This window comes from Phacochoerus africanus, chromosome 4 (genome assembly GCF_016906955.1).
Source record: "Phacochoerus africanus isolate WHEZ1 chromosome 4, ROS_Pafr_v1, whole genome shotgun sequence".
In the NCBI taxonomy this organism is placed as follows: Eukaryota; Metazoa; Chordata; class Mammalia; order Artiodactyla; family Suidae; genus Phacochoerus; species Phacochoerus africanus.
Genome location: NC_062547.1, coordinates 137,765,804 through 137,793,750, shown reverse-complemented (window position 1 = coordinate 137,793,750; position 27,947 = coordinate 137,765,804). Strand labels below are relative to the sequence as shown.

At 55.0% G+C, this 27,947-nt stretch overlaps 1 protein-coding gene across 1 annotated transcript; it reads left to right on the top strand.

Moving 5' to 3' along the window:
* The first annotated feature begins 133 nt into the window (after window positions 1–133).
* Window positions 134–8,666, top strand: CXCL14 (C-X-C motif chemokine ligand 14). Its single transcript, XM_047778676.1, has 4 exons — window positions 134–474; window positions 651–756; window positions 5,270–5,383; window positions 8,382–8,666. The coding sequence occupies exons 1-4, from the start codon at window positions 411–413 to the stop codon at window positions 8,395–8,397; spliced, it is 300 nt and encodes a 99-aa protein (XP_047634632.1). The 5' UTR covers window positions 134–410; the 3' UTR covers window positions 8,398–8,666.
* Window positions 8,667–27,947: the final 19,281 nt, after the last annotated feature.

The window sequence follows — 27,947 nt, the reverse complement described above, 5'->3', positions numbered from 1 at the left end:
GAGTGCGCGCGTGGCTCCGAGTGTGAGCCACTGCGATCGCAGATCGTGGTCCCGGGGCGGGCGGCGGGCGGGGAAGGTCTCCTCCCCCCACCGCGTTGAGAAATCTCAGTGAGTCACCGAGTGGTTCTGCATATTAATGAGCTCGCTCGAGGCGAGGGCAGGAGCGGATTTAAAAGAGGCCTGGGCGGGCGGAGGGAGGCTGTGGAGAGAGCCCGAGCGCGAGAGGAGCGCAGCAGCAGCAGCAGCAGCAGCAGCGAGCGAGGCTACCACCGCCGGGCCGGGCGAAGCGGCAGCGAGTGGAGCCAGGAGGCGCGCTCCGGGCAGAAAGAGCCTGCCGCCCGCCGAGCCGGCGCCCGAAAGCGCGGGCTCCCTCCCCGAGTCCCTGCTCCCGCGCCGTGGCCCCGGCCAGCATGAGGCTCCTGACGGCCGCGCTGCTCCTGCTGCTCCTGGCGCTGTGTGCTGCGCGCGTGGACGGTGAGTGCCTGGCACGTCCCTTGGCGCCGGCCCGACCCGTCCTGGGGAACCCCCAGCGCCAAGTGCTCAGCTGCCGGGGCTCCCGGGGATGCTGGGTGGGCACTGGGGACCCTCCAGGCGTTGCAAAAGCCACCCCTCGCGCAACTGAGCGGTCCCCGTGCTGCGCTCTCTCACAGGGTCCAAATGCAAGTGCTCCCGGAAGGGACCCAAGATCCGCTACAGCGACGTGAAGAAGCTGGAAATGAAGCCAAAGTACCCGCACTGCGAGGAGAAGATGGTTATGTGAGTTCTGGCTCTCCTCTGTGTGTGCGTGCTGCCCTTAACCCGGTGCTGCGGCACGGCTTGGGGTTGGCTCGGGCTAACAAACCTTTCTCTCCGTCACTGGCACAGCTTTGGCGGAGCCTTTGTAATTGCCCCGCGAGCCTTAAGGAGGCCGGCGCGGCAGTATGGAAGCGGGTTTGAAACAGGGTCACCCTCCTGCGGACCCGAAACAGCCTCCCGAGGAGCTCACCCTTGCTGGGATTCCAGTGGGTCGCCTAGGTGTGGCACTGCCCACCCTCCCAGGGTGATCAAGGGTTAAATGGCTCCCATGTCCCACCTTAGAACACCCAGATTGAAATCATTGAAGGTACACCCAGGATTGCTAAACTTGCACCCCAACTGTAAGGTGTGCTGCTTTCTTGTCAGCTGGAGAGAGGATTAAAGCAACCACTGTCTCAAGTCCCTCAGAACCTCCCTTCAGAGCCTTTTTCTGATCTGGGGACCACGCGGGCTGTTTTTTTGTTTTGTTTTATTTTGGCTTCAAGTGATCCCATTTTAAGAATGAGCCTCGCTCCTCCAACACCAGCAGACCTCCTGGGAGTCCTGAGCATCCTGGGGAAAGGGCTCCGCTGGGGTTAACGGGCCGGGAGGCTGGAGCCCTGCTTGGTGGGGATGCGGGGAATATTTTTAAAAAGTGGGGCAGAGCAAGAGAACACTGCGTTTCCTTGCGCCTCTGCCTTCCCAATTAACCACTTGAGGCCAGCACCACTGTTTCCCCATCAATACCCTCTTGGCCAGGAAGGGAGCCCTTGGCACAGCAGCTACCAAATATCTGACACAGACCATTGGTCCCTCTTCCCCTCCCCCAGAAACAGGACACACTTTATTCTCAGTCTGGGCAAGTGCCTTCCATTCACTGGCCCCGCTGGCCCGAAGGACTCTACACAGTGTCTGCAAAGCCAGCTCCCACCCTCCCCACGGCCACCTGGGGGCTGCACAATCGGGCTGAAGTTGGGGGAATTCAGAAAGCCCCTGGGCCTAGGCTGAACCCCTCTGCCTTCCTTCCTGGGCACCTGAGTTAACCTCCTATCCCTGCCCCTATGCCCTGCCCCTTGTCTTGAAGATCCAGAAAAACTGCCAGAAAAGCCTTTTGGGTGGGGGCCAGAGGTCACATAGTTTAGGGCCACCAGCCCCTCAGGGCGCTCAGCTCTTGGGGCTGAAGATGACCAGGAACATGGCAGGTTAACTTTGTACTCCTCTCAGGGCTGAAAAAATGCTCCACGCAGCCCGCTGAGCAAGTGAGTCCTTGCGGGGCGGGAGGAGCAGAGCATGGGGTGCAGTGATACCCCCAAAGGACAGAACCCTCAGTAAACCGGTTTGTTCTTTTTCGTGGCTGCACTTTTCAGAAGAGAGAGGAATCTGACAGCCAGGCAAGTGCATACAGAGGCTTCAGGCAGCCTCGTGAAAACCTGCAGGGGGCTCCTGGGATCTGCAGGCAGCCACCCTCCCCTAAACTCCACCCCACACCCAGACCCTACCCCATCCCTGAAGGGCTGGAAGTCTTCCCCGCCTCAAAGTCCCAAGACTCCCCAGATCACGCGAGGGATCGGTGCTTTCTGCCAAAGCAGGCTTTCAGCCCCAAAGCTGAACTAAAGTTTTCCAGCTCACCCCGAGTCACCCAGAAATCTCTGATGAGGCTCAGAGTGCAGCGTGCTTTGCAAGTGGGAATGCTTGCACTCAGGAGGATCCAGGAGAGCCAAGATGCTGGAAAGGGAAATTTGCTTCATAGACCCCTGAGCTCCTGCCTAAACCCTGGGGATCCCAGAACTGCTGATGCCCGGGATGCAGGACAGAATTTCCGCCGAGTTGCTGGGGGCAGAAATCCTCCCGTCTTCACCCCGCAACCAAGTTCCAAAGTCCCTGAATTATGACTAAGCATATGGGCGCTGTGCTGGGAGGGCCCCAGACCTTCAGGATTTGAGGTCCTCAGCCTGCAAAGTGACCTAACAGTGGGAGGGACTTCTCATCAGGCTCAGCCACGGCCTTTCAGGCCAAGTGCAAGAAGCAGCATTGCAGGCAGAGCGAGGCATATGGGCTGGATTCTTGCAGAGTGACTAGGTCCTATAGGCAAGGGGAACCAGACTCGGAAGCCTGGCCCCATGCTTGAGACCTGGCAGGAGGGACCCAGCGAGCCACAGGTCTTGGAGAGAGGGCCAGCAAGGACAGAGCCCGGTCACCTGGCATTGGCATGAGACCTGTTCTTGCCCTGGGAAGCTCAGGCCATGGTGAGGGCCCTGAAAACTCAAGCACAGGGAAGGGAAGAGAACAAGTGACCCAGAATATTCCGCACCCCTTTCGGGGAGCAAGATTCAAGTCTCTGTGCCTGACAACCCGGAAACTAAGCCTTCACGGCGACCCTGCTCCCTTCTAGAACTTGGTCCCTGCATCCGGACCCGTCACTGTTAGGAACCTGCGGGTGGCTAGCTGACCTCTCCCTCCCATCCTGCTCCCATACCTCCAACCACCCCTCGTTGCCCCACACACCAGCACCCAGGCCAACATCACACCCTGCTCCTGCTGCGTGACCTCCCGGGAGGTGATATCCTCACCTCGCACCTTCCACTTTCCCATCTTCTCTAGGTGGCCCCTCAATTTTTTCTCTTTTTTGCTTTTTAGGGCTGCACCTGCAGCTTATGGACGCGCCCAGGCTAGGGGTCAAATTGGAGCTGCAGCTGCTGACCTATGCCTCAGCCGCAGCCATGCCAGGTCTGAGTCCCATCTATGACCTATACCAGTTCATGGTCATGCCAGATCCTTAACCCACTGAGCAACACTAGGGATGGAACCCACATCCTCATGGACACGAGTTGGGTTCATTACCACTGAGGCACAATGGGAACTCCCTGGTCCCTCGTTCTTGAAGACTGTCCTTCCTCCCCCATCCAGAAGTTTCCTCCTAAGCCCTGCCACCCTGGCCCAGCCCTGGCTGAGAGGGGCAAGCAATTCTGGGCAGCAGTCTCACTTTCCACCCCTCCCGCCCCCACTCCAGCCTGGCCCTCCCCGCACTAAGCTTGTCCTCGGCCAGCCCATCCTGCATGAAAACTACTACTAACAGTACCATCCTTGTGCTAGGCTCTTTGCATAGACTATACCTTTAATCACCCCAATAACCCAAAGAGGAAGATCCCATTATCATACCCGTTTTACAGATGAACAAACAGGGTTCAAAGTGGCTACACAAGGTCCCACAGACAGATGTGGGACACAAACCCAGGCCCTACACTGTGCAATGCCTCCTGCTTCTCTACCACACGGCTAGGCCACCAGTGGGTGTTGGAACACAGGCTGATAGAGGCCTGAAGGGTGATCTTATTTTCCTGTTCAAGGGTGAGATAACTCGGCCTTCCTGCTCGGGAATCCAAATGGGCTGCAAAGCCAACAAGACTGAGCTTGGGGTCAGCAGATGCCCAGCCCCAGAACCATCTACAGAGGATTTAAGGGGAGCTGGAGTTGAAAGGGTCAGGCAGAGACCTGGCATAGACACAGCATGTGGAAGCCCAGTCATGGAGCTCTTTAGATCCAAGGGATAAGCTTTCTTGTTTCTTGTTTGTTTTTTTTTGTTTGTTTGTTTGTTTGTTTTTGGCTTTTTTTTTTGTCTTTTTGTTGTTGTTGTTGTTGCTATTTCTTGGGCCGCTCCCGCGGCATATGGAGGTTCCCAGGCTAGGGGTCCAATCGGAGCTGTAGCCACCGGCCTACGCCAGAGCCACAGCAACGCGGGATCCGAGCTGCGTCTGCAATCTACACCACAGCTCACGGCAACGCCGGATCGTTAACCCACTGAGCAAGGGCAGGGACCGAACCCGCAACCTCATGGTTCCTAGTCGGATTCATTAACCACTGCGCCACGATGGGAACTCCTCTTGTTTGTTTTTTAATGGCCACACCCACATGGAAGTTCCTGGACCCGGGACTGAACACCAGCCGCAGCTGCCACCTACACCACTTTGCCAGATCCTTTAGCCCACCGCACAGGGCCAGGGATCAAACCTGTGCCCCTGCAGCACCTGGAGCTGCTGCAGTTGGAGTCTTAACCCACTGTACCACAGCAGGAGCTCCAAGGCATAAGGTCCTCTGCGTACCTTGCAGGCAGTGGCTCTGTCCCCTCTCGGCTGCAGGTTCAAGGGAGCTGGAAGAGTCCCCTGACCCTTGTTCCCCAAGGGAGGAAGGAGGGCCGTGGACAGCACCCTGCACGGGGGTCGGGGACTGACCATCCCATATTCTCCGGGCTTCAGGGGAAAATGTGAGAACCCATCCCTTTGTACAGGGTTGGACCTGAAAGTGGAGCCAGAGATTAAGGGGACAAGCAGAACCTGCCAAAGAGCCAGGGAATGAGCTTAGAGTAGGGTCCCTTGAAAGGAGGGAGGAGCCCACAGCCTCTCAGTGCCCTGACTGGGGCCGACCAGGGCCACCCATGGGCCACACCAGGGGCTGTCATTCAGGCTTCTCAATCCTCCGCCCCGTCCCTGCTTTTCAGCATCACCACCAAGAGCATGTCCAGGTACCGAGGTCAGGAGCACTGCCTGCATCCCAAGCTGCAGAGCACCAAGCGGTTCATCAAGTGGTACAACGCCTGGAATGAGAAGCGCAGGTACACCCACACCCCTCCCTTCCTCCCTACCATCCTGCCAGATCCAGACCCGAGACCCCTTCTCGGGTGTGGACACCCAGCACAGTAGCCACAGCAAGCTTACATACTCCTAGGAATGCGGAACTCACTGCTTAAAGAAAACTGTTGCTCTCTTGTTTTGGAAGTGGGTTTGTTTTTTTTTTTTTGTTTGTTTGTTTTTTTGTCTATTTAGGGCCGTACCCACAACATGTACCCCGGGCTAGGGGTCAAATCGGAGCTGTGACCTACACCACAGCTCATGGCAACGCCGGATCCTCAGCCCACTGAGCAAGGCCAGGGACCAAAGCCACATCCTCATGAATCCAGTCAGGTTCATTACAGCCATGCCACAACGGGAACTCCTGATGCTCTCTTGTAAGCATCGAAAATTGATCCTTTGATGAACTAAAGTTTGTTTCATTCTAACTTTTATGTTATTCTTAATTCTTCTTATTTAAGTAACTTAAGTTCTCTGGCCCTGGATTTCCCTTTGTCAAATGGCTGGCGAACACCTGGCATGGCAGTCGCGGTGACTCACGTGGTTGGGTGAAACACAAGTGCTTAAGTGACTGGATTTATTAACTATACAACTGTAGGTACAACCACAAGGTGATGAGGAGAACTCCTTGCCAAGGATAAAGTCTCTCCTCAAGGGGCCCCATGCCCCCTGCTGCCCAGAAACCTGATCAGCTCCTTCCCGTGCAGGTGCAGGTGCAGGGAGGGACCTTGGGTTGGACTCTTTAAAATGAGAGCCATTCTTAAACCTCAGGGGGCAGCGGTGGCCAGATGACCAGAGCCCTGAACCAGACCCCTGCCCTCCGAGGGCTGCTTCCCCATTATCAGAAAATGACTTCCCAGCTCTGACCTCCTGGGGTCCTGAATCTGGCCTCAGGAAGGAGGCGAGGTCCTGGCTCTGCTATAATACAAAAAGGCCCGCCCATCCTGCAGCAGACTCCCTCCTCACACATTCACAGCCGGTGTGCATCCGTATAGGCGGAGGACCAGGGAAGTGTGTGCACATGTGTGTACACACACACACACACAGGTGAGTTTCCCAGGATTGGTGCCTGCACCTTGTCCTGAAGAGGGGGCAACCAAAGCTAAGCCGGGGTGGGGAGTGACTTGCCTGCGAGCACCAGGCAGGAAGCTAGGTTGCCCAGTGTCACCTTCCCCCTCCCCACAGCAGGTGCATATGCCACCCTCCCCATCGCCCCTCCCCCCTGCCCCCCCAGCAGACCCTCCATCCTAAGCTCAGCCCATGACGAGCTCTCCCACAGCCAACACTTGGGCCCAACTCCGAGCACCTGAGCCTTTGGCACTGCCTCCGAAACTGCCTTGTCTGCAACTGCTTGAAATAGAAAGTGATGAGAGCGAGAGATTATTTTCTATGAATCTGATGGGAACGAAGCCCTCTTTCTGGTCAGGGCAGGCAGCTCACATGGCAGACACAGGGCAGGTCCTGTCCGGCCCCAGCCAGGCACCCTCTTGGCCCTGCAGCATCAAAAGCGGAAGGAGGCTGCAGGCCGGGTCACGGCGGTGCTGGCAAGTGTTCATCCGACTGCTGGGGGTGACGTGGCCTTCTGTGCTCTGGGTCCCCCACCCCTCCACCTGGGCTATGGCTTTGATGGCGAGGAGGCAGGTCTGGGCACATGCCGCCCTGCTCCTTCCGTTCCCGCAAATTCCACTGAGGAGAGCAGCAAAGTTGCCCCTGCTCTCAGGCCTCGCATTACTTCATTACAAAATGAGTTCAGCCCACCTTTTGGCATCTGAGGCGTCCTGGGAGAGCATGGGGGCATTTCCTCCCCACCCCCGGCCCACCGCCACCTCTGCTCTCTCTGTCAAGGTTGAGAATGTCTCTGGGGAGATAAAGGAACCATCTCGAAGCCCTCTTTGCAGAGAGAGAGAGCACAGAATGAAGGGTTGAGGACAGCAAAGGCAGCCGGCCCAGGACGAGGGGTGAGACCAGAGAGCTCCCAGCAGCTCCGAGCCCAGAGCCTCTGCTGCCACCTGCAGCAGCAGCACTCGCTTTCAGGGTATCTCTGCTCAGAAATCAGGAAGGAGGCAGAGAGACTGAGGGATGGGCTGAATGTGACGTGTGGCCCCACAGCAGCCACGGGGCAGAAGAGAAGGGATTTAAGTACCTAAAGAGAGACGGTTTGGGAGGTGAGGGAGAAGCTGGCTGGTGAATGCACTCGGGCCTCATAACTACAAGAGGAAGTGACCCTGGGCCACGGGCCTCGGTGACAGCCCCACCCCGCAAACCAGCCTTCAGTCTTCAGGCAGGAGCTTCTGAAACTGGCTTTTTTTTTTTGTCTTTTTTTGTTGTTGTTTAGGGCCGCATATGGAGGTTCCCAGGCTAGGGGTTCAATCCGAGCTGTAGCTGCTGGCCTACACCACAGCCACAGCAACGCGGGATCAGAACCTACACCACAGCTCATGGCGACACCGGATTCTTAACCCACTGAGCCAGGCCAGGGATTGAACCCACATCCTCATGTATGCTAGTTGGGTTCACTAACTGCTGAGCCACGGTGGGAACTCCAAGGAGGACGTGTATTCTCCAGCGAAATACAAAGAAAGATAGACGCCTGAATGGAGGGGGTCGGGGGCTTTGCTTCCGACCCTCCCTCCCCTCGCTGGAGACAGACTGCAGCCCCACCACTGCCATTCAGCGTTCGCTGCGTAGACCTTAAGTCTCGTGCGCATCCGTGTCCTCATATACCGAGAGGGCTTGCTTCCGAGGGCCCAGAGGGTGACAGGAGACGGCAGAGGTGGCGCTGTCTGGAGGGGGCAAAGCCAGGTTCGGGTGGGCTGCTGTGCCCATGGGAGGACCTCCTCTGAGATGTCCCCCTGCTTCTCCGGGGCTCCCCCGGTCCCGGGAGAGGCAGTCCCCAAACCAAGAGCCGAGCCGCTTAGACTCGGCCTGCCTGTTGCCTGACTCGTGTCCTGAGCCACTGACACGGCTGCGTTCTCTTCCCAGGGTCTATGAAGAATAGGGTGAAAAATCCCCCGAGGGAAAACGTCACACCGGTCAGGAGACGAGCAAAGGACTTTGCCGATTAAACAAACAAACCCTTTCTTTCTCACAGGCATAAGACACGAATTAAACATGGTTACCCAGCACTTTTACCGAGGGTCGGTGGTTCGTTTTATAGCTGCGAGCAAAAGGCTTCCAGATGTGAGAGCCTTCTCTCGCGCTCCAGACACCATCACAAGCTGCTTTTTACTGAAAAGGGGGAAAACTCATGCATTTCCTTTGTTTAAACAAAAAAAAAAAAAAAAAGGTTTTTTGGACTTGCCCAGATATCACTATACATCTGAGCTTTCTAAGCGCCTGGAAGGGCAGGGAGCTTGGGTGAGACACTGCTCAGCAGCCTGGCTCCCTTCCCAGCACCGGAAGCTTCCCGCCCAGAGGTCCTGGGGCCTCGGCCCAGCTGCTCCCCTGGGCTCACGGTTGGTCACCGCTACAGGGGGGCTCGGCAGTGGCCCCCAGCTGCCGGGCAAGCAGGAGCAGATCTCTCCGCATCTGTTCTTTGAGGAACTCGAGTTTGGCCGCCCGAGAGACACGCTTCGTCCCCCTGGTTAATTTTGGCACACGCTAGGGATACAAGGCCAAGATCTGGGGATGGCAAAGCAAACGGTCCTTAAGGCAGGGGTTGGCTCTTCTCTCCAACCTGAGAGTTTGGGAAAGGCTCACTGCTGCGAGAGTAAACGCTTTGAAAGCAGGGGACGTGCTGAGCCATGCGGTTAGCACGAACCTTGGGGGAAAACTCACAAAGATACCAACACAGACACAATATACAGCTACGGGCACACACGGTGTTGCCAAGGGAGAACCTTCGAAGCCTGTTTCTTTCCTCACAACGATGGCACGTGCAGCACGAAAGGCATCATTCCGCGATCCTCCACGTAATTCGTCCGTGCCGAACAGCGCAGCCCTCTTTGGAAAAGCTCAGATGACCACACGCCCTTCCCTTTGTAAATACGCTCTTAGGAAGGCCCGCTCTCACACACACACACACACACACACACGCCTTCAGCATACGCCGCGCTATCGGGTCACATGCTGTGTAAATGTCAGACACCATGAGCATTGCATGCCGGTTTCGTGTTCTTTCTAAGACAAAAAGAAAAGCAATAAAGTATATTTGAAATGTACCAAAATTCTAGACTCCTTTTTTTTTTTCCAATTTAATTAAGCCAGGCGGACAATCAAAGGGTCACCATGAGAATAAACAGGGACAAATGTACAAGAAGGAAAACGGATGTTCCCCAAACACCTGTCCTGCGGACAGAAAGTCAGGCCTCGGGGTTAAGTGACTCCCACACCAGGGGCAGGTTCATCAGAACAAGCAGGTTGGTGCGTACAAGACTGCAGCGTCACACGGCTGTCCCCATTTAGGGAAGGGAGTAGCTAGGGGACCAATCAAGACCCTGGTGGTCCAGGGACCCAGGGCTCCAGTGAGGCTCAGGCGAGGGCAGGAAGTACCCACCTGAGCCTCTAGGGCTCCAGAGTCAGGCTGTCTGGGAGCTACAGCCAGGGTGATGCTGAGGCTCGTGTCTACTCCTACAAGAGGGAGATGCTGGGTGTACCCTGCGTGGCACCCCTGGTCACTGGAGGAGGCCATCCGCGGAAGGTGCCCAGGGCACCAGGGCACGGTGGGCACTTGGTGAACATGAGCTCCTTCATCATCCACAATGTCAGGCCCCTCTGTGCCCACCCAGGCCCCTCACCCTGCAGGACTGCCCAGGGCCAACACACGTCTACCCTATCGGCACTTCTCCCACCTCACCAGGAGCCAGGTACCCCTGTCCCTTCACCTCCAAGGATGGTTTCCTGGCTCTGCCACCACTTGGGGACATACAGCAAGTACCCGGCCCCAGCACATCGTCGGCAGGGCGCCACTGCATCTTTCCCAGCACAACCTCATCTCTGGGCAGTGCCAGGTCCCACCAGATATGATTCTAAGGAAACTGAGGACCAGAGAGGTTAGGAAAGTTGCCCGGGGTCACACCTCACACCCCTCCCATCCCTGGCAGCCTCTTTGCTGAGCGGAGCAGGACCGGGTGGGTCAAGGCCACACTAGGCTGGGGCAATCGTGAATGTCCAGAGCGGTCCTGCCTTCCTTTCCTTATGGAGAAAGAAGGGAGCCTGGGCAGGGAAGTGCAGATGCCACAGACAGAGTAGGAGAGCCCCAGTGTGAGGGCACATACCAGGGCAGGGAGAGCAAGGAGCCCTGAGCCCAGCTAGCCCCCCCGATCAGCACATCACTGTGGCCTCACCAAGGCGGGGCCGCTGCAAAGAACTCGGCTGAAGGAGCCTCCCACCCTCCTCATGCCCAGCCCGCCACGCATGGGCCTCCCACCTGCTTGGCGTGGCAGTGGCAACAGCGGTGGGCACAGGACTCTGCGCTGCTCCCGAGTTCGAGGCTCCGCCCTCCACTCTAAACACACCACACACACCTGCTGCCGCTGCTCAGGGCTCTCCTCTGTCCCACCTCTGGCCCTCGCACCTCTTCCGTCACCCTGCTGGCCATGAGTCTCCTCCCTTCTCAGACCTACCAGGTCCCAGACTGGATTCTTAGAGCAATGTCCCTTTACAGCACACCATGCACTGCCCTGGGCACTCGCCCTGCGGCTCACCCTCCACCCTCCCAGCAGGGCTGCGCTGCAGGTGTCCAGGCAAGGGACGCAGCATGCACGGGAGAACAGACGGTAAGCAGAAGGAGAGCTGGCTTTCAAGCCCCTCTGTGCCAGAGAGCAGGAGGGGTGGGGCTTTTGTGTAAATGTCCCCTGTGGGGACTGCACGTCCCTCGAGATAAAAGGAAGGCCAGGCTTCCGTGGGTTGAGCTGGCCCCTGTCCTCCGACAGACAGGTGTAAGCCGGACCGCGAAGCATGGGCTGCCCCCAAACATCAGACGAGCACCCTGCCGGGCCAGGAACTATGCTTGGCTCCAGCGAAGATGCCCTTTCTTCTGCTTTCAGAGCTGCTTCCCATTGTTCTTCTCTCCTGGGCTTCCCAGCAGCCCTGGGAGGTGTCCACCCTGGACATTCCAGAAAGGAGAATAACTCTGGGGCAGCAAAGCCAAGCCAGGCCACCCCAAGTGGCTCCCCGGGCCTCTCTGGTGTGTGTGTGGGGGGAGCACAGCCAGCTGCCCCAGCGGGCCTGACCTTCAGAGACAGGCCCTGAGCCCCCACGCTTCCCAAAGCAGGTTCTGAGCAGGGATGCAGTGCTGCCCCAGGCTTGACGCCAGGAGGGCCGCTCCTCCTTGAGAGCTCTGGCCCTGCTCTGCAGCTCTTCTCCTCCAACCAACCAAACCCTCCTCCATGGAGCTTTCCCTGGGCCCCTCGGACCTGGGGTTGGGACTAGTGACAGAATCACAAGCCCTGGGAAAAAACAGAGATGCAAGGCCTCTGTTCAAATTTGAAGGATTTCAGGGTGGCAGGAGCAGAGCATGAAACCCCAGCACAGGGCTCTGAGCAACTCACATGCCACATGCCGCTGGCACCAGCCCTTCTGCCATCTGGATGGCCCATTTGGGCCCTGAGTTATTACATGACTCGTGCTACAATTTAATACCTTTATTTTAACTTGAACATCGAATAAGATGTGTGGGGAAGCCAGGGACTATGGCTTACACCTTCCCGTGCAAAAACCTCCCAGGACTCGTGATGGCACTTAGGACAGACTCGATCTCCTTGAACTCATCTTAGGCTTGGGGAGCTCCCTGAGAGCGTGCCTCCCACACTCACCACTGAGCCCTGTGCTGAGCCCGTGAGAACGAAGGCTTGGTAAGGTGCCATCCTTCACCCTCAAGGGCAGAGACTCTCAATCGTGACCCAGCCACTGTGCCATCACGAAGCATGTGCTCTGTGTCACACACCGCACTGGATGCCCGGGATGCATTCCCCCCACAAAACTCCCAGGCCACAAAGGAGACCAAGACGCTGCCTGCAACTGCCTCCGTCTAAGCATGAAGCCTGAGGGCCACCCCACAGGCTCTGGGGGCACCCCAAAGAGGGGCCTTACCCAGTCCTGGAGCAGGTAACCCCTGACTAACACCTGTCCATCTGGAGAGAGCTCATGGCAAACTGAAAGCTGTTCTAACGCCACAACAGGAAGTCCTGATTTGCTCGTGTCCCTGACGTGGCCTGTGGCTGCTGTGCCCACGTGCCGCCAGGCGGGCCAGCAGAGACAGAGCGCCAGGGCGGGAAGTGGAGAGCGGATGGGAATTCAGAGGGGCCTAGGGAGTCCCAGCCATGCCCCAGCTGAACGTCCGTCCGGGGAATGAGGCACAGCTCCAACCTCTGCACCCGGCTCATCCCTCTTCTTCTCTCTCTTCCTCACCTCCTGCCCGGCCAGGGAACCATGGCTGGGGCCCCCAACCTCTTGGGAGAGGAAGCCCACTACAGCTTTTCTGCTCACTCTCCCACGTGAGGAGGGCACCAGGCTTCCCCTAGACCCCTAGGGCTTTTTCCTGCCCTCCCCCTTTTTGAAATGTTAAATATTCTTGGAGGTCATTAAGGAAGCAATAAAACCTAAAGCGATTTTTTCTTTTTTTCTTTCTTTTTTTTTTTTTTCGTCTTTTTGCCATTTCTTGGGCCACTCCCACAGCACATGGAGGTTCCCAGGCTAGGGATCTAATCAGAGCTGTAGCCGCCGGCCTCCGCCAGAGCCACAGCAACACAAATCCAAGCCATGTCTGCGACCTACAGCACAGCTCATGGCAACGCCCGATCCTTAACCCACTGAGCGAGGCCAGGGATCAAACCTGCAACCTCATGGTTCCTAGTCGGATTCGTTAACCACTGAGCCACAACGGGAACTCCTACTCTTTTTTTTTTTTTTTTTTTTCTGTCTCCTTTGGGCCGCACTCCCAGCATATAGAAGTTCCCAGGCTAGGGGTCAAATCAGAGCTGTAGCTGCCAGACTACAGCACAGCCGCAGCAACACAGATCCAAGCCACATCTGCGACCTACAGCACAGCTCAGGACATGATTTTCTTACCTTCAAGGTAACGTCTCCCTGCTTCCTCCAAGCCAAGCCACTCTGATCTGTGCCACCAGAGGGCAGCAAAGAGCCAGCAGCCTCCAGCCAAAGGCTGTGTGAGACCTGTGACCAGAGGGGCGGGTACAGTCCTCGTGGACTGTGAGCCAGGCCCTGTGCTGACAGTCTTATACGCCTTATCGCATGGAGTCCTGGTGACAATCACAGCGGAGAGTCTGTCCTTTAGCTCCACTCCCCTGATGAGGATACCGAGGCTCCACAAGGTGAATATACTGCTGGTACTCACAGAGCTGGCAGGTGGTAGACGCAGGATTCAAACCCCCGTGTCCGCCTCCAGAGCAGGGCTCTTGCTCCCTGAAGGATATATGGGAATGCCTGCCAGCCTCGGCCCCCAGGAGACTCTACTTGCCCCCGCCCAGGCCCTACCTACTGCTTACTGAGTGAAGACGAATCAGCCAGTTAACCTGAGCCACATGGACAACCAGCACGGTCAGGTGTGTTTGGGGTGTACCCTGTTTCTCCTTTCAGAAGCAGAGGCCTACAGCCACATGCGGCCCCTAGGGCCTCTCCCACCCATCCACGAAGCGAGCCCCCCCACTGCTCTGCCCCACTATTGACAGACACAAATTGAGCCTGAGTGCACACACACAAAGAGTTCCTGTTGTGGCGTAACGGAAATAAATCCAGGTAGTATCCATGAGGATGTAGGTTCAATCCCTGGCCTCGCTCAGTGGATCAGGGATCCGGCGTTGCCATGAGCTGGCGTGTAGGTCGCAGACACGGCTCAGATCCCAAGGTGCTGTGGCTGTGGTGTAGGTGGGCAGCGGTAGCTTCGATTGGACCCCTGGCCTGGGAACTTCCATAGGCCATGGGTGCAGCCCTATAAAAGCAAAAAAAAAAAAAAAAAAAGAAAGAAAGAAAAGAAAAAGAAAATATTCAGCCTGAGTAGAGGCAACCAGCGATGTTTCCTGGCACCACCAAATAAGTTGAATAAGAAAAATGACGATGCTATCAACGTCAACTCAAGCTGAAACCATCAAGATATCGATCTCAAAATATTAATTCAAAGCCAGACTTAAAATAATTGGCCCTGGTTCACAAAGAGGAGAGCTGATATTCTGGGAGGGGTAGTGGGATGTCTAATGAGATGCAGGTGAGACGCTCAGCTAACACTCAAGGTCACTCCCCCAGAGCACAAGGGAAGATAAAGGCTCAGGCTTGTTCTTTCCACCCACGGTTTCATTGAAAGCAGCCCTCACACAGGAATCATTTCTAAATTACAAAGGCTTTTGTTCCCCTGAAATAATGGCCTGCAAAGACAAACTGGATTTAAGCATTTGCATTCGTACAAAAACAAAAATTATAAACCAAGAAAATCATGACAGAGAGAACATCTTTTGATTCCTGTACAGCCGCTAAAACACCAACCCTGCTGACTGCCCCTACTTCGAGGGGTAAGAAAGTTTAATAAAAACAACTACAAGAACCAGGAGCTTTTTTTTTCTTTTTTGGCCACACCCGCAGCATACCTACATTCCCGGGCCTGGCACTGAATACACCCCACAGCTGAGACCCACTTCACGCCAGATCCTTTAACCCACTGAACAGGGCCAGGGATCGAACCCTCACCTCCGCAGCAACCTGAGCCGCTGCAGTCAGGTTCTTAACCCACTGCACCACAGCGGGAACTCCAGAACCAACACTGACTGAGTACCTTCTCAACAAACTATGATACGTCCCCAGATGAAGAACCCCAGGCTTAGAGAAGCTGCGTGATGTGTCCGAAGTCACAGAGTGGCCAAGTGGTCTTGGGTAGGCTGAACTCTTGGTTGGCAGAGTCCTAGGGAGGGTGACCATATGTCCTAGAGCAATTGTGGTCTTGAGTGGTTGGCCCAGTGCAATGGAGAAAAGGCTTCCTTTTCACACGCTTATAAAAGTGCCAGCGTGATTGATAAATTACAGGACCTTCTTCCTACAGGCCTAGTAGGAAAGTACATAGGGTGTGGGGCTGTGTGGGGTCTAAGAAAGAGTCATCTTCTCCCCCAGACCACCTGAGTGGGGGTCTTTGGGAAGCAGTGGTGACTCAGAGACCCCAGAGAGCACCTTGGATGGAGACTCTGGCTGGGCTGTCCTCCGGCTTTGTGGGTCCAGCCGGGCCTCCCTCCCCAGCCAGACAAAGACAGGGGTGGACGTCCATGGACAGCTGACTGGGGGCTCACACCTTGGAGTCCCATCTGTTGAATGAAGACCCAAATCCAAGCCCCGCCCTCTTCTCTGGGTGCCCACATGAGATTCCACAGACAATTAAAGCATCGGATTCTGGCTTCTGCAGGACAAAAGCCAGCTGAGCAGCTCTGCTTCTCAAAGGACTGAAAAACCCCCTTTCCTGGACAACTCGGTAAGCATGGGCTGGAAGCAGGGCATGAGCTACTGCAGAGGAGAAGGAAGGGGATATGGGCCTCTGACATCTTATTCGCTGGGAGCCTGGGAGGACCAGGAAGCTCCAAGAAAGCCTGGAGCCCAAAGGAGCAAGTCCCTCCACCAGCGTCAGCCCCAAGCACATGACTCCTTCCAGTGCCAGCTTTGGTAGGGTCTGGAGCGTGTCTCCACCACAGGCTGCCCCCTTCCCTGAGCCTGGGAGGAGCTGGAGTGGAAGAGAGGCCAGAGTCCCAAGATGCAGGCCATGCTGGAGCCTCAGCCTCACTGGGCCCCCAGGAAGCTCAGGAGGCACCTGAGCCCTCTCCACTCACTGACTCTGTGGTCCCCTCCGTGTCCAGCCCTTGGGCTGGCATCCTGCTCTGAGCTTTCAGGGTATGTCCAGCTGCCACTCTATGCGAGCTGACCCAGCCCAGATAGTCAGGGATTTTCTGCACTTCTCCCCACGTCTATTCCAAGAGCTCCTCATGGGACAGATTCACAGAAGAGGCCCAGGCACCGGCCCAGGGTCCCACCCCCAGGGTCTGCCGAGCCGAGAATGCAGGCTGTGAGCCAGGCGGGTTCATTCAAACCCTGGCTCCTCTCCTTAAAAGCTGAGGGAGCGTGAACGAGTTACTGCATTTCTCCCAGCCCTTTAATTTCCCCCAGTCCCAACTTTATGGGGCTGCTGTGATCATTAAATGAGATCAATGTCTCAACCCAGAAAGTACGCATTAAATACACAGTAGGCGCTTACCATTATCATCCTGCCTTTCAAATGGCCAAAGGAAAACTGCAGTTTTGTACACGCTATGGGGACCCACTTGGATTAACATCACAGCTATTCGGCAGGAAGAAAGGCCCAACGTGGAGCACACACGGACCCAGGGAAGGTGGAACCTGCTATGAACGTGGGCCAATGTCCACGCCTCAGTTTTACCACTTGGAAAACAGAAATAATGATAGTGCTTAATCTCAAAGAACTTTCTAGAAACACTCGAGATGATGCAAGCGGGACAGGTAACACGTTGTGTGGCACATCCCAAGCACCTCAGAAATGACAGCTAATGACAATAACAAAGACTTCAGGTTACAAGAACATTCTGAACAACCCAAACACTCTTAAACCCCTGAGGGAAAACACCTTAGAATCTAGTCTTACCTTATATCCAAACTTCTTTTTTTTTTTTTTGCTTTTTAGGGCTGCACCCGCAGCATATGGAGGTTCCCAGGCTAAGAGTTGAATCGGAGCTGTAGCCGCCGGCCTACACCACAGCCACAGCAACGCTGGATCCTTAACCCACTGAGCGAGGCCAGGGATCGAACCTGCGTCCTCATGGATGCTAGTCAGATGCGTTAACCACTGAGCCATGACGGGAACTCCCCAAATGTCTCTGAAGTTGTGAATTTTGTAACTGCCTTTGGGCCCTGGGCATCCTTGGAAAACTGATGAATGTTCTGTTTCCTCACAGACTATTTTGCAAACAATCTCAGGAGATTTTGGTACCCTTCCGAGGTTATCCTGAGGGTTCCTTGGAGCTTGTGTGAGTAATTCTGCCTTAGATCATCCTGGTTAGGGCCCTCAGAGGCTGCTTGAATGCTCCTCATAGCAGGAGCCTCACAACTCATAAAGCGACTCACTCTGTGGTTGGAAAAGTCCAAATGCTAAAACGTTTTAAAACTCATGCTTCCATCAGGGCTCTAAAAGAGGTTTCCCGAGGTCCATTCTAGAGCAACACAGAGGGAACACAGTCCCTTTTTCAGGTGCCAACACTTGATGTTTTGGGAAGGCAGGGCCCACACTGTGACAGGTCTGGCCCTCTCCCATCCAGGGGATGGCTTTTGGGCCCACTGACATCCAGGGCACCCATCCTCCCCCAAACGAGCTCCTGAGCGGCTGTGACTCACCGCCTCTGTCAAGACATTTTATTTTTCTTAACCCCTCCTAAGTCAGTGCCACTGTTCTCAGCCCCCTCCTCACAGCCACTACGCAGGCCTTTAACGGACACTCCAGGCCTCATCATCCCAGGGCAGAGGGTCAAGCCACACAGACACACACAGACACACAGACACACAGACACACACACACACCCCGCTTTCCATCCTTGGGTTTGGGCCACTGATCTTTTGACCCCAAGCCCATGGCTTTACATTTGTCCCAGTTAATTATCTAGTCCCACCGATTTCCTCCCTGGCACTCCACACCTCGGCCGAGAGCCTGGCTCACAGTCTATGGCCCAGTGCCTTCATCCTCAGTTCGGAGACACGTGCGCAGGCCACACAGGATGAGAAAATCCACGAGACCTGCGCATGTCCCTGTCCCAAGCTCGGGGCATTCCCTCTCACGGACTCTCTGGCATCTATGCGCGATCATCCCGGCTTCAGAAACAAGACGAAGCTGATGGAGACTCCATCGTGGGCCTAACACCGGCCCCGGACCAAAGGGCCCAGCCCGGAGTCCATCCCAGGCCTGCCTGAGCCGCCCGCCCGCTGCACCCTCCGCAGGTGCACAGCGCACGGCCTTCTCGCAGATGCGTCGGTCTCTCCAACTGGGCTGAGGGATCTTTAACAACACTGGGCGGGTTTCGTCTCTGTACTCCGGCCCCCAGCAAGGGTCTGGCGCAGAGAAGGTGTTTTAGGACGAGGAGGGGAGGAAAATGAGGGAGGAAGCCACAGCGATGGCCGGGGGCGCATGCACGAGAGGACGGCTCGTGGAGCGGAGCCCTGAAGTTCCGGTTCTTTCTTTAGAGCAGTAATTCCACACTGGGGAACCGGGGGCTATACGGTCATCCATACGTGACCAGGACGTCCGCGGGCCCCAGCCCCCAGGACCAGGCTGGTCCCAAGGCCAGGCCATCCACCCCCCCAAGTCAAAGAAAGCAGACCGGGAAGATGGCCCAGCGCCCCACTCCACGCCCGAGCCCCGCAGCGGGCCCTCCCAGCAGGCCCCCCACTCTCCCACCCCACAGCTGGCCTCCTCAAGGCCGGGGCTGCAGGGGGCGCTGCGTGTTGGGAGGGGAGACGGTTCAGGGAGCCTCTGGCCTGAGCTTTCTCAAGCGTGCTTGAGCAGACAGCCAAATTGCTGACCACCTCGCTTTCATAAAACAGATTCTGGAGCAAATTCATAGAACTCTGATACTGAGCAGTCTGGCTAAAGACAAGAAGCTTAAGAGAAAGTAACCAAACACCACCGCTGGGGTAAAAATACCGAGGGGGTGTTGAACCAGTTCCATGCACACGGCACTGCTTTTCCACGCACACCTCCCCGCACAGCATACAACCCCTAGTAGGCCTGTTCCTTTCCTTAGAGGCTGCAAGTCCTCAATTCTGAAAACCGCCGAGGAGGAGTTCCACTAAACACGTCTCTGCAGGTTAAGAGACTCAAAGACCCAGGAGAGGCCCAGCAGCCAAGAGAAGGGGAAAGATCGAAAGCGCCATCTGGTGGCCACTTCGCAACTTGCAGGCTGCTTAACTCGGGCACTTCCTCCCTAGCAGCATCCCAGCATCTTGCTCTTTCCTCAGGAAGCCCTTTCACCAACCTGTAAAGCCTGAGCGGCTGCAAATCATGATACTCACCCCACATGACCCCCAAAATAGAGAATGGGCGCAATGGCCCAGAATGACCAATCAGAGCCCAGCGTCCCACCCCCACCCCACCCATCGATTGGTTGAGATGTGAACATGTGACCTAAGAAAGTCAATCAGGGACGTCACAAGATTTGCTGGGTTGAAGCTGAAAAGGAAGCTTCTCTTCTCTTTGATCACAAGTCACAAGGATGTGGTCTCAGCACTAGAATTCATCTCTGGGATTCTTTGAAGAAAACCTGCCTGTGAACACAGCCCACAAGCAGAAGCAATAAAAGCAGAGACACAGAGGGACAGGCTGATGACCACTCGGCTTAGTCCCTGGATCCGGCTTTGCTGGAACTTGTACCATCTCTCTCTTCCCAGTTACAGGAGCCAACTTACTCGCTTTTACTCAATCTAGTTAAATCTCTGTCACTCGTACAAGAGACATAATACACCTTTTTTTCTTTTTGTTTTTTAAGGCCAAACCTGCAGCATATTAAAGTTCCTGGGCTAGGGGTCTAATCGGAGCTGCAGCTACCGCCTATCCCATAGCCATTTGGGATCCAAGCCACATTTGTGACCTTAGCTGCACCTTGTGGCAACACCAGATCCCTAACCCATTGAGCAAGGCCAGGGGTCAAACCCACGTCCCCACAAACACTAAGTGGGGTTCTTAACCCTCTGAGCCACAACAGGAATTCCATAATATAGTAATAAAGGCAAAAACGGGGTAGAGGGAAAGCAAGGTCCAGTTGCATAAAGTAAATAATGCTTATGATAACTTTATAAGTGCTAAGTCTTTTAAAAACAAGTGACCGGAGTTCCCGCTGGGGTTCAGTGGGTTAAGAACCTGACATTAGCATCCATGAGGAGGTGGGTTCGATCTCTGGCCTTACTCACTGGGTTAAGCATCCAACACTGCCACAAGCTGTGGTGTAAGCCCCTAGCCCAGGAACGTCCGTATGCCATCGGTGCAGCTATAAAGAGAAAAAAAGACTATGAATAACAGCTCTACTGAATTAAACCCTGAAAAAATGATATACGAAATTCCAAAGCCATGGATTTTCAACCTAGCTAAAATTAAAAACATGGAAGAAAGATGTTCTTCAAAAGCTCAAAAAGACCTAACTGTTGAGTATAATATGCATCTTTTGAGTATTTTGTACTGTTAAATATCTCTTTGTAGCCTGTGTGGCAAAATGGAAATACCCTCTGGAACTGGGGAATAAATCCTTTAAGCCAATAACCCCATTTCGGGATTCAATCCTAAGAGAAGAATTCCAAGCAAGGAAATTAATATTTGCATGGAGACAGCCACTGCAGCTTTATTTACTACACGTGAAAATAAAGAAATAATGAAAGGAAACTCAAAAAAGGTTAGGTTACAACTGAGTATGTTATGGCACAGCGGTTTCACTAAATACACGTAGCTAGACAAGCTATTCATATGCCAACTATAGAAATAGTTATCCAGACATTTGTGGAAAACCCACAATAACTTATCTGGTTCTTAATAAGAGCTATGCACTATACAGACTTCATGAAACTTCATCCTAAAATAATTTAAAGGTTAGGTATTTTTTGGCAAACCCTTTTGTGTGTGTGTGTGTCTTTTGTCTTTTTAGGGCCGCACCCACGGCATATGGAGGTTCCCAGGCTAGGGGTCGAATGGGAGCTACAGCCACCGGCCTACGCCACAGCCACAGCAATGCCAGATCTGAGCTGCATCTGTGACCCACACCACAGCTCACGGCAACGCTGGATCCTTAACCCACTGAGCGAGGCCAGGGATCGAACCCACAACCTCGTGGTTCCTAGTCAGATTCGCTTCTGCTGCGCCACGACGGGAACTCCAGCAAACCTTTTTGAAGGAGAGTAATCTAAGACTTGGAAGAGGCGTAACTTTTAAGGATTTAAACCCCAGAGTCCAAAGCCAAAGTCCACACACACGCCCAAGAGGCTACACTCCATGCACAGGTGAGATGCTGGGCAGGTCACCTGAATAACAGGTACCAGCAGCACAGAGTCTGCGTGGGAGCTGCTCTGTACAGTTAGCTGTCCTTTCTAGCTCATGCTCCAGGCACAGGTGAAGGACAGTCTTTATCAGGCATCCACCAGGGGTCGGGCACTGTGCCGGGGGCTTTGTCTCTACGGCCTGCACTGGCCCTTACTGTGAGCCCTAGGGGGAGAGGCTACAGTCCTTTATTTCTAGGGAAGCTGAGTTCTGAGAGATTCAGAGGTTTGCTTCCCTCATCCATGCGGGTAACAGGGAGAGCAACAGGGCGCACCACAGAGACCTGCTCATTCAAAGCAGAGGACACGGAGCTGGGAATGGTCTGGGGGCTTTGAAAGTGGGTCAGAGGGTCTCTGTGCCAAAATGCCTGGCATGGAGAGAAGAGCCCTGTTATACCAATAGCCACCCTGATCGTGCCCTCTCTCTGCGCTAACGCTGCCTCTGATTATCTCACCGCATCCTGACAGCAGGCCTTCCATCCAGGCGTTGTTGTCCCATTTTACAGATCAGGACGTCGAGCAAGGAAGTGGCACAGCCAGTCTACCCGACTAAACAACCCCTCATTCTCTCCACACCACAGCATGTGGCCTCTCTGGAGCCGAACCCTCCCCACACCTGGACGGCTAGAGCTGTGGCCCATTTCCAAATGCTGGAGATGGGGGGGCGGGGATGGGGCACCCCACATGGCTGGGAGCAGGGGGTCCGAGGCTCCAAATGGCCGCAGGGCAGCTAGCGGGAGGAGACAGGAGCCCAGCTCCCCACTCATTGTCCCCCTTTGTGGTGTTCACTTAAGGGCTCAGAAGAAACCAATCTTTGTGTCTTTTCATGGTTAAAATTCTACATGGAACAGAAACCTCAGAGCAGCCACCAAGACAGTCTTTGTTGGGTTTCTAGGCAGTCAGGACGCTGCCTCTCAACACTTAGCGCTCAAAGAGAAAGCGGCTCGGTCATTCAAAGGGAAACTCAACAAGAGCCTTTTTCTCCTGAGGCCTTGCAATTTTGGACTCACTTTTAATCCCCGGAAGAAACGTGGGATCCCTTTTTTTCCTCCACATAGCAAGGTTGTTCCTGCAAGTTTAGAAACTGTCGGTGGAAGATTTTTGTGAGCTGGGCGGTCCCCGTTTTCTACCCCATGCTGGTAGCATCAGCTTGGGTTTCAGAACCCTGAAAACTTCATTTTTGAAAAAGCTCAATATACTCGGGGCGGGGGTGGGGAGGAATATCTATCTATCTCACATAAACATATATATCATGTACGTACCTACTCAAGTTCAGCTTTCTAAATACAAAGAAATACACAGGTTGTAGTTTCACAAACAAGCTTTAACTGCATGGCTCCAAAATCAGACGTCAGGAAGGCTTCTGAAGAAGCCTCTCCGTGGAAGCTTCGGCGTAATGGGCCTGACCTGAAATAGCGTTTTTATCCCGAAAGAAAAGCCACCAGCAAGTTTAGGTGCCCGGGTTCTCCACATACGCTCCCCCAGGTCCGAAAGGGGCTGTTTTCAGCTCCATGGAGAATAAACAGCTTCCGAAGGCAAAGACCTCTTGCCTTTTGGGGGCCCCAGACTCCTCTGCGGGCCCCTCACTGCCAAGACCATCCCATCTAGAGCCGCTCGAAGGCGCAGGGCTCCCCCTGAGGCTTCCAGCAAAGCCTCAAGCTCCCCGGGGGAAGAGGGACACTTCGCCTCCCCCTGCAGGTGTGGGGCCTGGAGCCTGGAGGCGCTCGCGAACCCCGCAGTCAGCAAGTGTCGGGGCCAGAGTCCCGCCAAGGCCGTGCGTGACACCGTGACACCGCAGCCTGGGTTCTCCGCCCCCGCCTCCGGCACCGCTGCCTGTCTCCAAACCTGGGCTCCGCGCAGGAGAAGGTCTACAAACCTGCTGATCAGACTGTGCTGCCGACATGGGCGATTGTGCTGCTTCTCTTCAAGGGGTTTCTTTTCCACTGAGCCACCCAGACAGGCTGTGCCCGCTCACACGTCCTGGGACCCCTCTCCCCCAGACGGCATGACCCGCCAGCCTCTCTCTTCTTTGTTCCTCTATCAGCCAACCCGCCGCACACAACACCCCTGTCAAGGACCCCGGGATCCAAAGGTGGCAGTGGCGCAGCCATTTGGGAGAGGCGTGTGACCCGAGTATTATCATCATCGCAAATGCCCATTTCTGGCATCTGACCAGCACTCCCTCGGTAGGTGGCACACACTCCAAGGGGGCCACTGAAGACCCATTTAATAAAGGAAAGTCAGGGTTGTGCTGGGACCAGCTCTACCAGCCCAGGAGAGCCGACGGGCTGCAGCCAGCTCAGAATGTTTGTGAGATGATTATTAAATTGTTGGTCATTTGATGATGGCAGAATTTACTCCACAGAAATCAAGAAAGGCTACAAATCAGGGCGTCTTTGGTTCAGTTTGGTTTTTCCCAGAGGCGCTGCCTATGCATTTACCAGCACACCTCTGAGAGGACGTGCTTAAGAAAGTCAGATGGGATAATGCAGTCCCCCAGGTTTAACAACAGTGGGGAGCCGTCGGCCACTGAGCCCTGGGGAGTGAGAGCAACGGCGTCCCAAGACGAGAAGGCCATCCCCAGAGCTGGGGAGAGAGGCCAGCCAGCTGGGCAAGAGATGGAAAGATATACCCCAACTTCACCCCATTCCCACTGGACCACTTCTGGCTCGTGTCTGCCAGTGACTGAGCCCACCTGGAAGCAGAGGACGAGGGCAAGAATATATTCAGGAGTTCCCGTTGTGGCTCAGTGGCAATGAACCCAACTAGTATCCATGAGGACGTGGGTTCGATCACTGGCCTCATTAAGTGGGTCAAGCATCTGGTATTGCCATGAGCTGTGGTATAGGTTGCAGATGTGGCTCAGATCTGGCGTTGCTGTGGCTGTGGCGTAGGCTGGCAGCTGCAGCTCCAATTCAACCTTTAGCCTGGGAACTTCCATCTGCCACAGACGCAGCCCTAAAAAGAAAAAAAAAATAAATTCAATGCACAAGTACATGTGTACCTTTCCAGAAGAGCCCCCAGGGAACTGGTCACAATGGTTACCTCCGGAGAAGGATGCTGAGCAACGGGGGTCAAAAGACGAGACTTCCTTTTCACCAGGCTCCCTTTTATAAAGTCTGACTTTCATTCCTGCGCACATAGCATCTTTTTAAAAAGAAGGGAGTTTCTTTCTTTCAACAACAATGCTTTTCTCTCTTTACACATCTGGGTGCTTAGGAAGTGCCGAGTTCTCCATGTCGTGGGATGGTAAGTGGCTGTCATGGGGCATGAGTTCAGGGAACGGCCTCCCGGGATAAGGCACTGCAGCAACACCCACCGGGGACAACGCTGCTGTCCCCATGATGCGCAGTAGGATCTCCACCAAAGGAAAACACGGACTGGGGATTGCGATTCTGCCCCAGATTGGCTCTGGGAGCCGGGCAATCCCTCTGAGCTGCAGGGCCCGAGACTATGATGGAATGAAACCACCACCAACTTATTGGGGCAGAAGGGGGAAGGTTTGGGTGCCAAGGAGAGGAGCTGTCCTTCAAGGCAGAGGCAGCAGTCCCCGTCAAGGGACTGGGAAGCTGCCCCTGAGCCCTCTTCTGTCCAAGTCCTTTGCGCCCACCTCCCAGCCCGCCCTGTGGACAAGCCTAAGCCAGCAGATGCCTCTGGAAAGCAGGCGCTGAGCTCCACCTCGTGGCCGCTCACACAGCTCCTGGGAGGTGGCAAAGGATCCCCGAGTGAAGGCTGCAGGGCTTGCAACCCTGGGAGCAAAGACTGGACCCACGAGTTCAATCAAAACCTTTGACACCTTCTCCTCTGCTGCCCTCACCCTCTTTCACCCTTGTCCCTAAAGAGGAAGAGCCACCCCTGCAAGATGAGTCCAGGCCCCACCCAAAGTCCCTCTGCTGGTCAGGAGAGGGTCCCTGGGAGGCCCTCAGACAAGGCCGCATCCACCTGCTGCGGCCTCAACAGGAAGAAATACCAACACAGGACACTCTAGCATCTCTGTTCTACCTTTAATAAACGAATGCTTTGAACCTCAGCCAAAATACTTAATGAAATCCTGCCACAGGACCCATAAAATTTTTGGCAGACCTTTTTTTTTGTTGTGTGGTTGTTGTTTTTTTTTTGTCTTTTTGCCATTTCTTGGGCTGCTCCTACGGCACATGGAGGTTCCCAGGCTAGTGGTCCAATTGGAGCTGCAGCCGCTGGCCTCTGCCAGAGCCACAGCAACATGTGATCCGAGCCGCGTCTGCAACCTACACCGCAGCTCACAGCAACGCCAGATCCTTAACCCACTGAGCAAGGCCAGGGATCGAACCCACAACCTCATGGTTCCTAGTCAGATTCGTTAACCACTGAGCCACGACGGGAACTCCTTTGGCAGACTTTTAAAACCGTTAATTGAGGAATTCCTGTCATGGCGCAGCAGAAACGAATCTGACTAGTATCCACGAGGACACAGGTTCAATCTCTGGCCTCGCTCAGTGGCTTAAGGATCCTACAATGCCTTAAGCTATGGTGTAGGTCACAAACACGGCTCCAATCCGGCATGCTGTGGCTGGGGTGTAGGCTGGCGGCTACAGCTCCAATTCAGCCCCTAGCCTGGCCATCTCCATACACCACAGGTGCAGCCCTAAACAATTCAAATAAATAAATAACAGTAATTCATAGTGTGGCACTCTATGATCAAGAAATGGAGGCAAATTCAAAGCTGTTTGCTACCCGTGTTCTCTTCAGCCTGTGGGTTTCTTTTTTGCATTTAAGGCCTCAGCCATGGCATATGGAAATTCCCAGGCTAGGGGTCAAATTGGAGAGACAGCTGTCGGCCTGCAAAAACAGCCACAGCCACCCCGGATCCAAGCTGCGTCTGAAACCTACACCCCAGCTCACAGCAATGCCAGATCCTCAACCCATTGAGCAAGGCCAGGGATCGAACCCGCATCCTCATGGATCCTAGTTGGATTCATTTCCACTGTGCCGCCATGGAACTCCCAGCCTGGGGTTTTTCATTATCAACTCATTGCAGACAATGTTCAGTTTTAAATGGTGTCCCCCCCTTCCCCGAGAGGGGAACGGAGCCAAATGCCTCCCCATGCACCAGCCCTGCAGCCAGTCCCTTAGCTCCCCCCGCTCCCCACCCCCACCATGGAGCACGGACTGAGTAGAGGGCTTGCACAGCACACAGGGACGCACACCTGTGCAATGCACTCCCACAAGAGGTTGGTGAAAGCAGGTGCAGGAGGCTGGCCTAGGGAACTCAGGTTCCTCACCTGCCACTGAGGGACCAGGGATGCTTCTGGTAAAGCTGGAGCTGGGAAGCACCTCACCCACTGGCCTCTTAGTGACCCAGACAGGAGATGAAGCCCAGAAAGGGGACAGCCCTCCTCCTAGACCCAGACCTGTCCCCAGCTCCCTTCTCGAATGTTCCTTCCCAGAGCCACGCTGTCTCTGGGGAAGGCTTGGGGAAAGACCATCTTTACTGTGGACTGAAAGGAGGAGAAGGCCACGCCCGCTCACCATGGTGGACCCTGCTCCCTGGGAAACGACGTGAGCCTCCCCTTGGGTCCAGCACTGTGGCAGCAGAGGCTGCGTCTGGAAGGCCTCCAGCCGGTCCCTGTGTCCCCTCCTCCTACTTCACAGACAGGCAAACTGGGGTCACAAACAGAACACAGCCTCGTTATGAGACCTCAGCGGGGGTGGGGAGACAGCAGGGAGGAGGCTGCCCCGCTGCACCCTATCCAGCAACAGGAAGCTGATGCCCCAGGGGCCCCTCGACACCACATGCAGTGTGGACAGAGCCGGGCCCGGGACACTGGAGGGCAGGGCAGAGACAGGAAGATCCGCCTGCGAGGCGCCCTCCGCACAGTAAAACCAGAAGCGACAGCTGCCTTCTTGGGGCTCGGGTGCAGAAAAAGGGTTTCTTACACTAATTTCAATGGAAACTACAAGAAAGAAACAGAAAGCATATCTTTCCTTTTCAAAATGAAAATAGAGCAATTGAAAAATAAAACACTTACTCTGAACATTAAGAAAAACACGGCCATTTCTCCTTGATTGGCTCACCACTCAGACTCCCAGACTCCACTGAGCGCTCCTCCAAAGACCTGAGGGATTCCCTCGAGTGGGGGATACCCACTGGCCCCCTGGTCTCCCCCACCAGGGCACCGCTCACATCTCTTCATGAGTTGGTGAGCCCCCCCAAGGGCAGAACCTGGGGCCAAGGCTCCTCTGAGACACCCTGAGGGCTCAGCCAGCACCCAAACCTAGTAGAAGCTCAGTCAATGTTTGAGACCAACCAAATGAACAGCCACCTGGACTCATGAGGAACCACAATCGAACACCAAAAAAACCTCACACGTGCAGTGCTGTGCATCTCGCGGGAATCAGAAAACAAGGGTGAACAAAGTCTAACACCAGTCCTTTGAGGAACGCGCTCTCTCTCACACATCCAAGGTTTACAGGTTTCCACTTTGGTGGATCATGGCCCCAGAAGAGGCCTCTTCTAGCTCTCAGGTTCTCCAACTCTGGGCCAGAGGTTGCCAGCTCCGG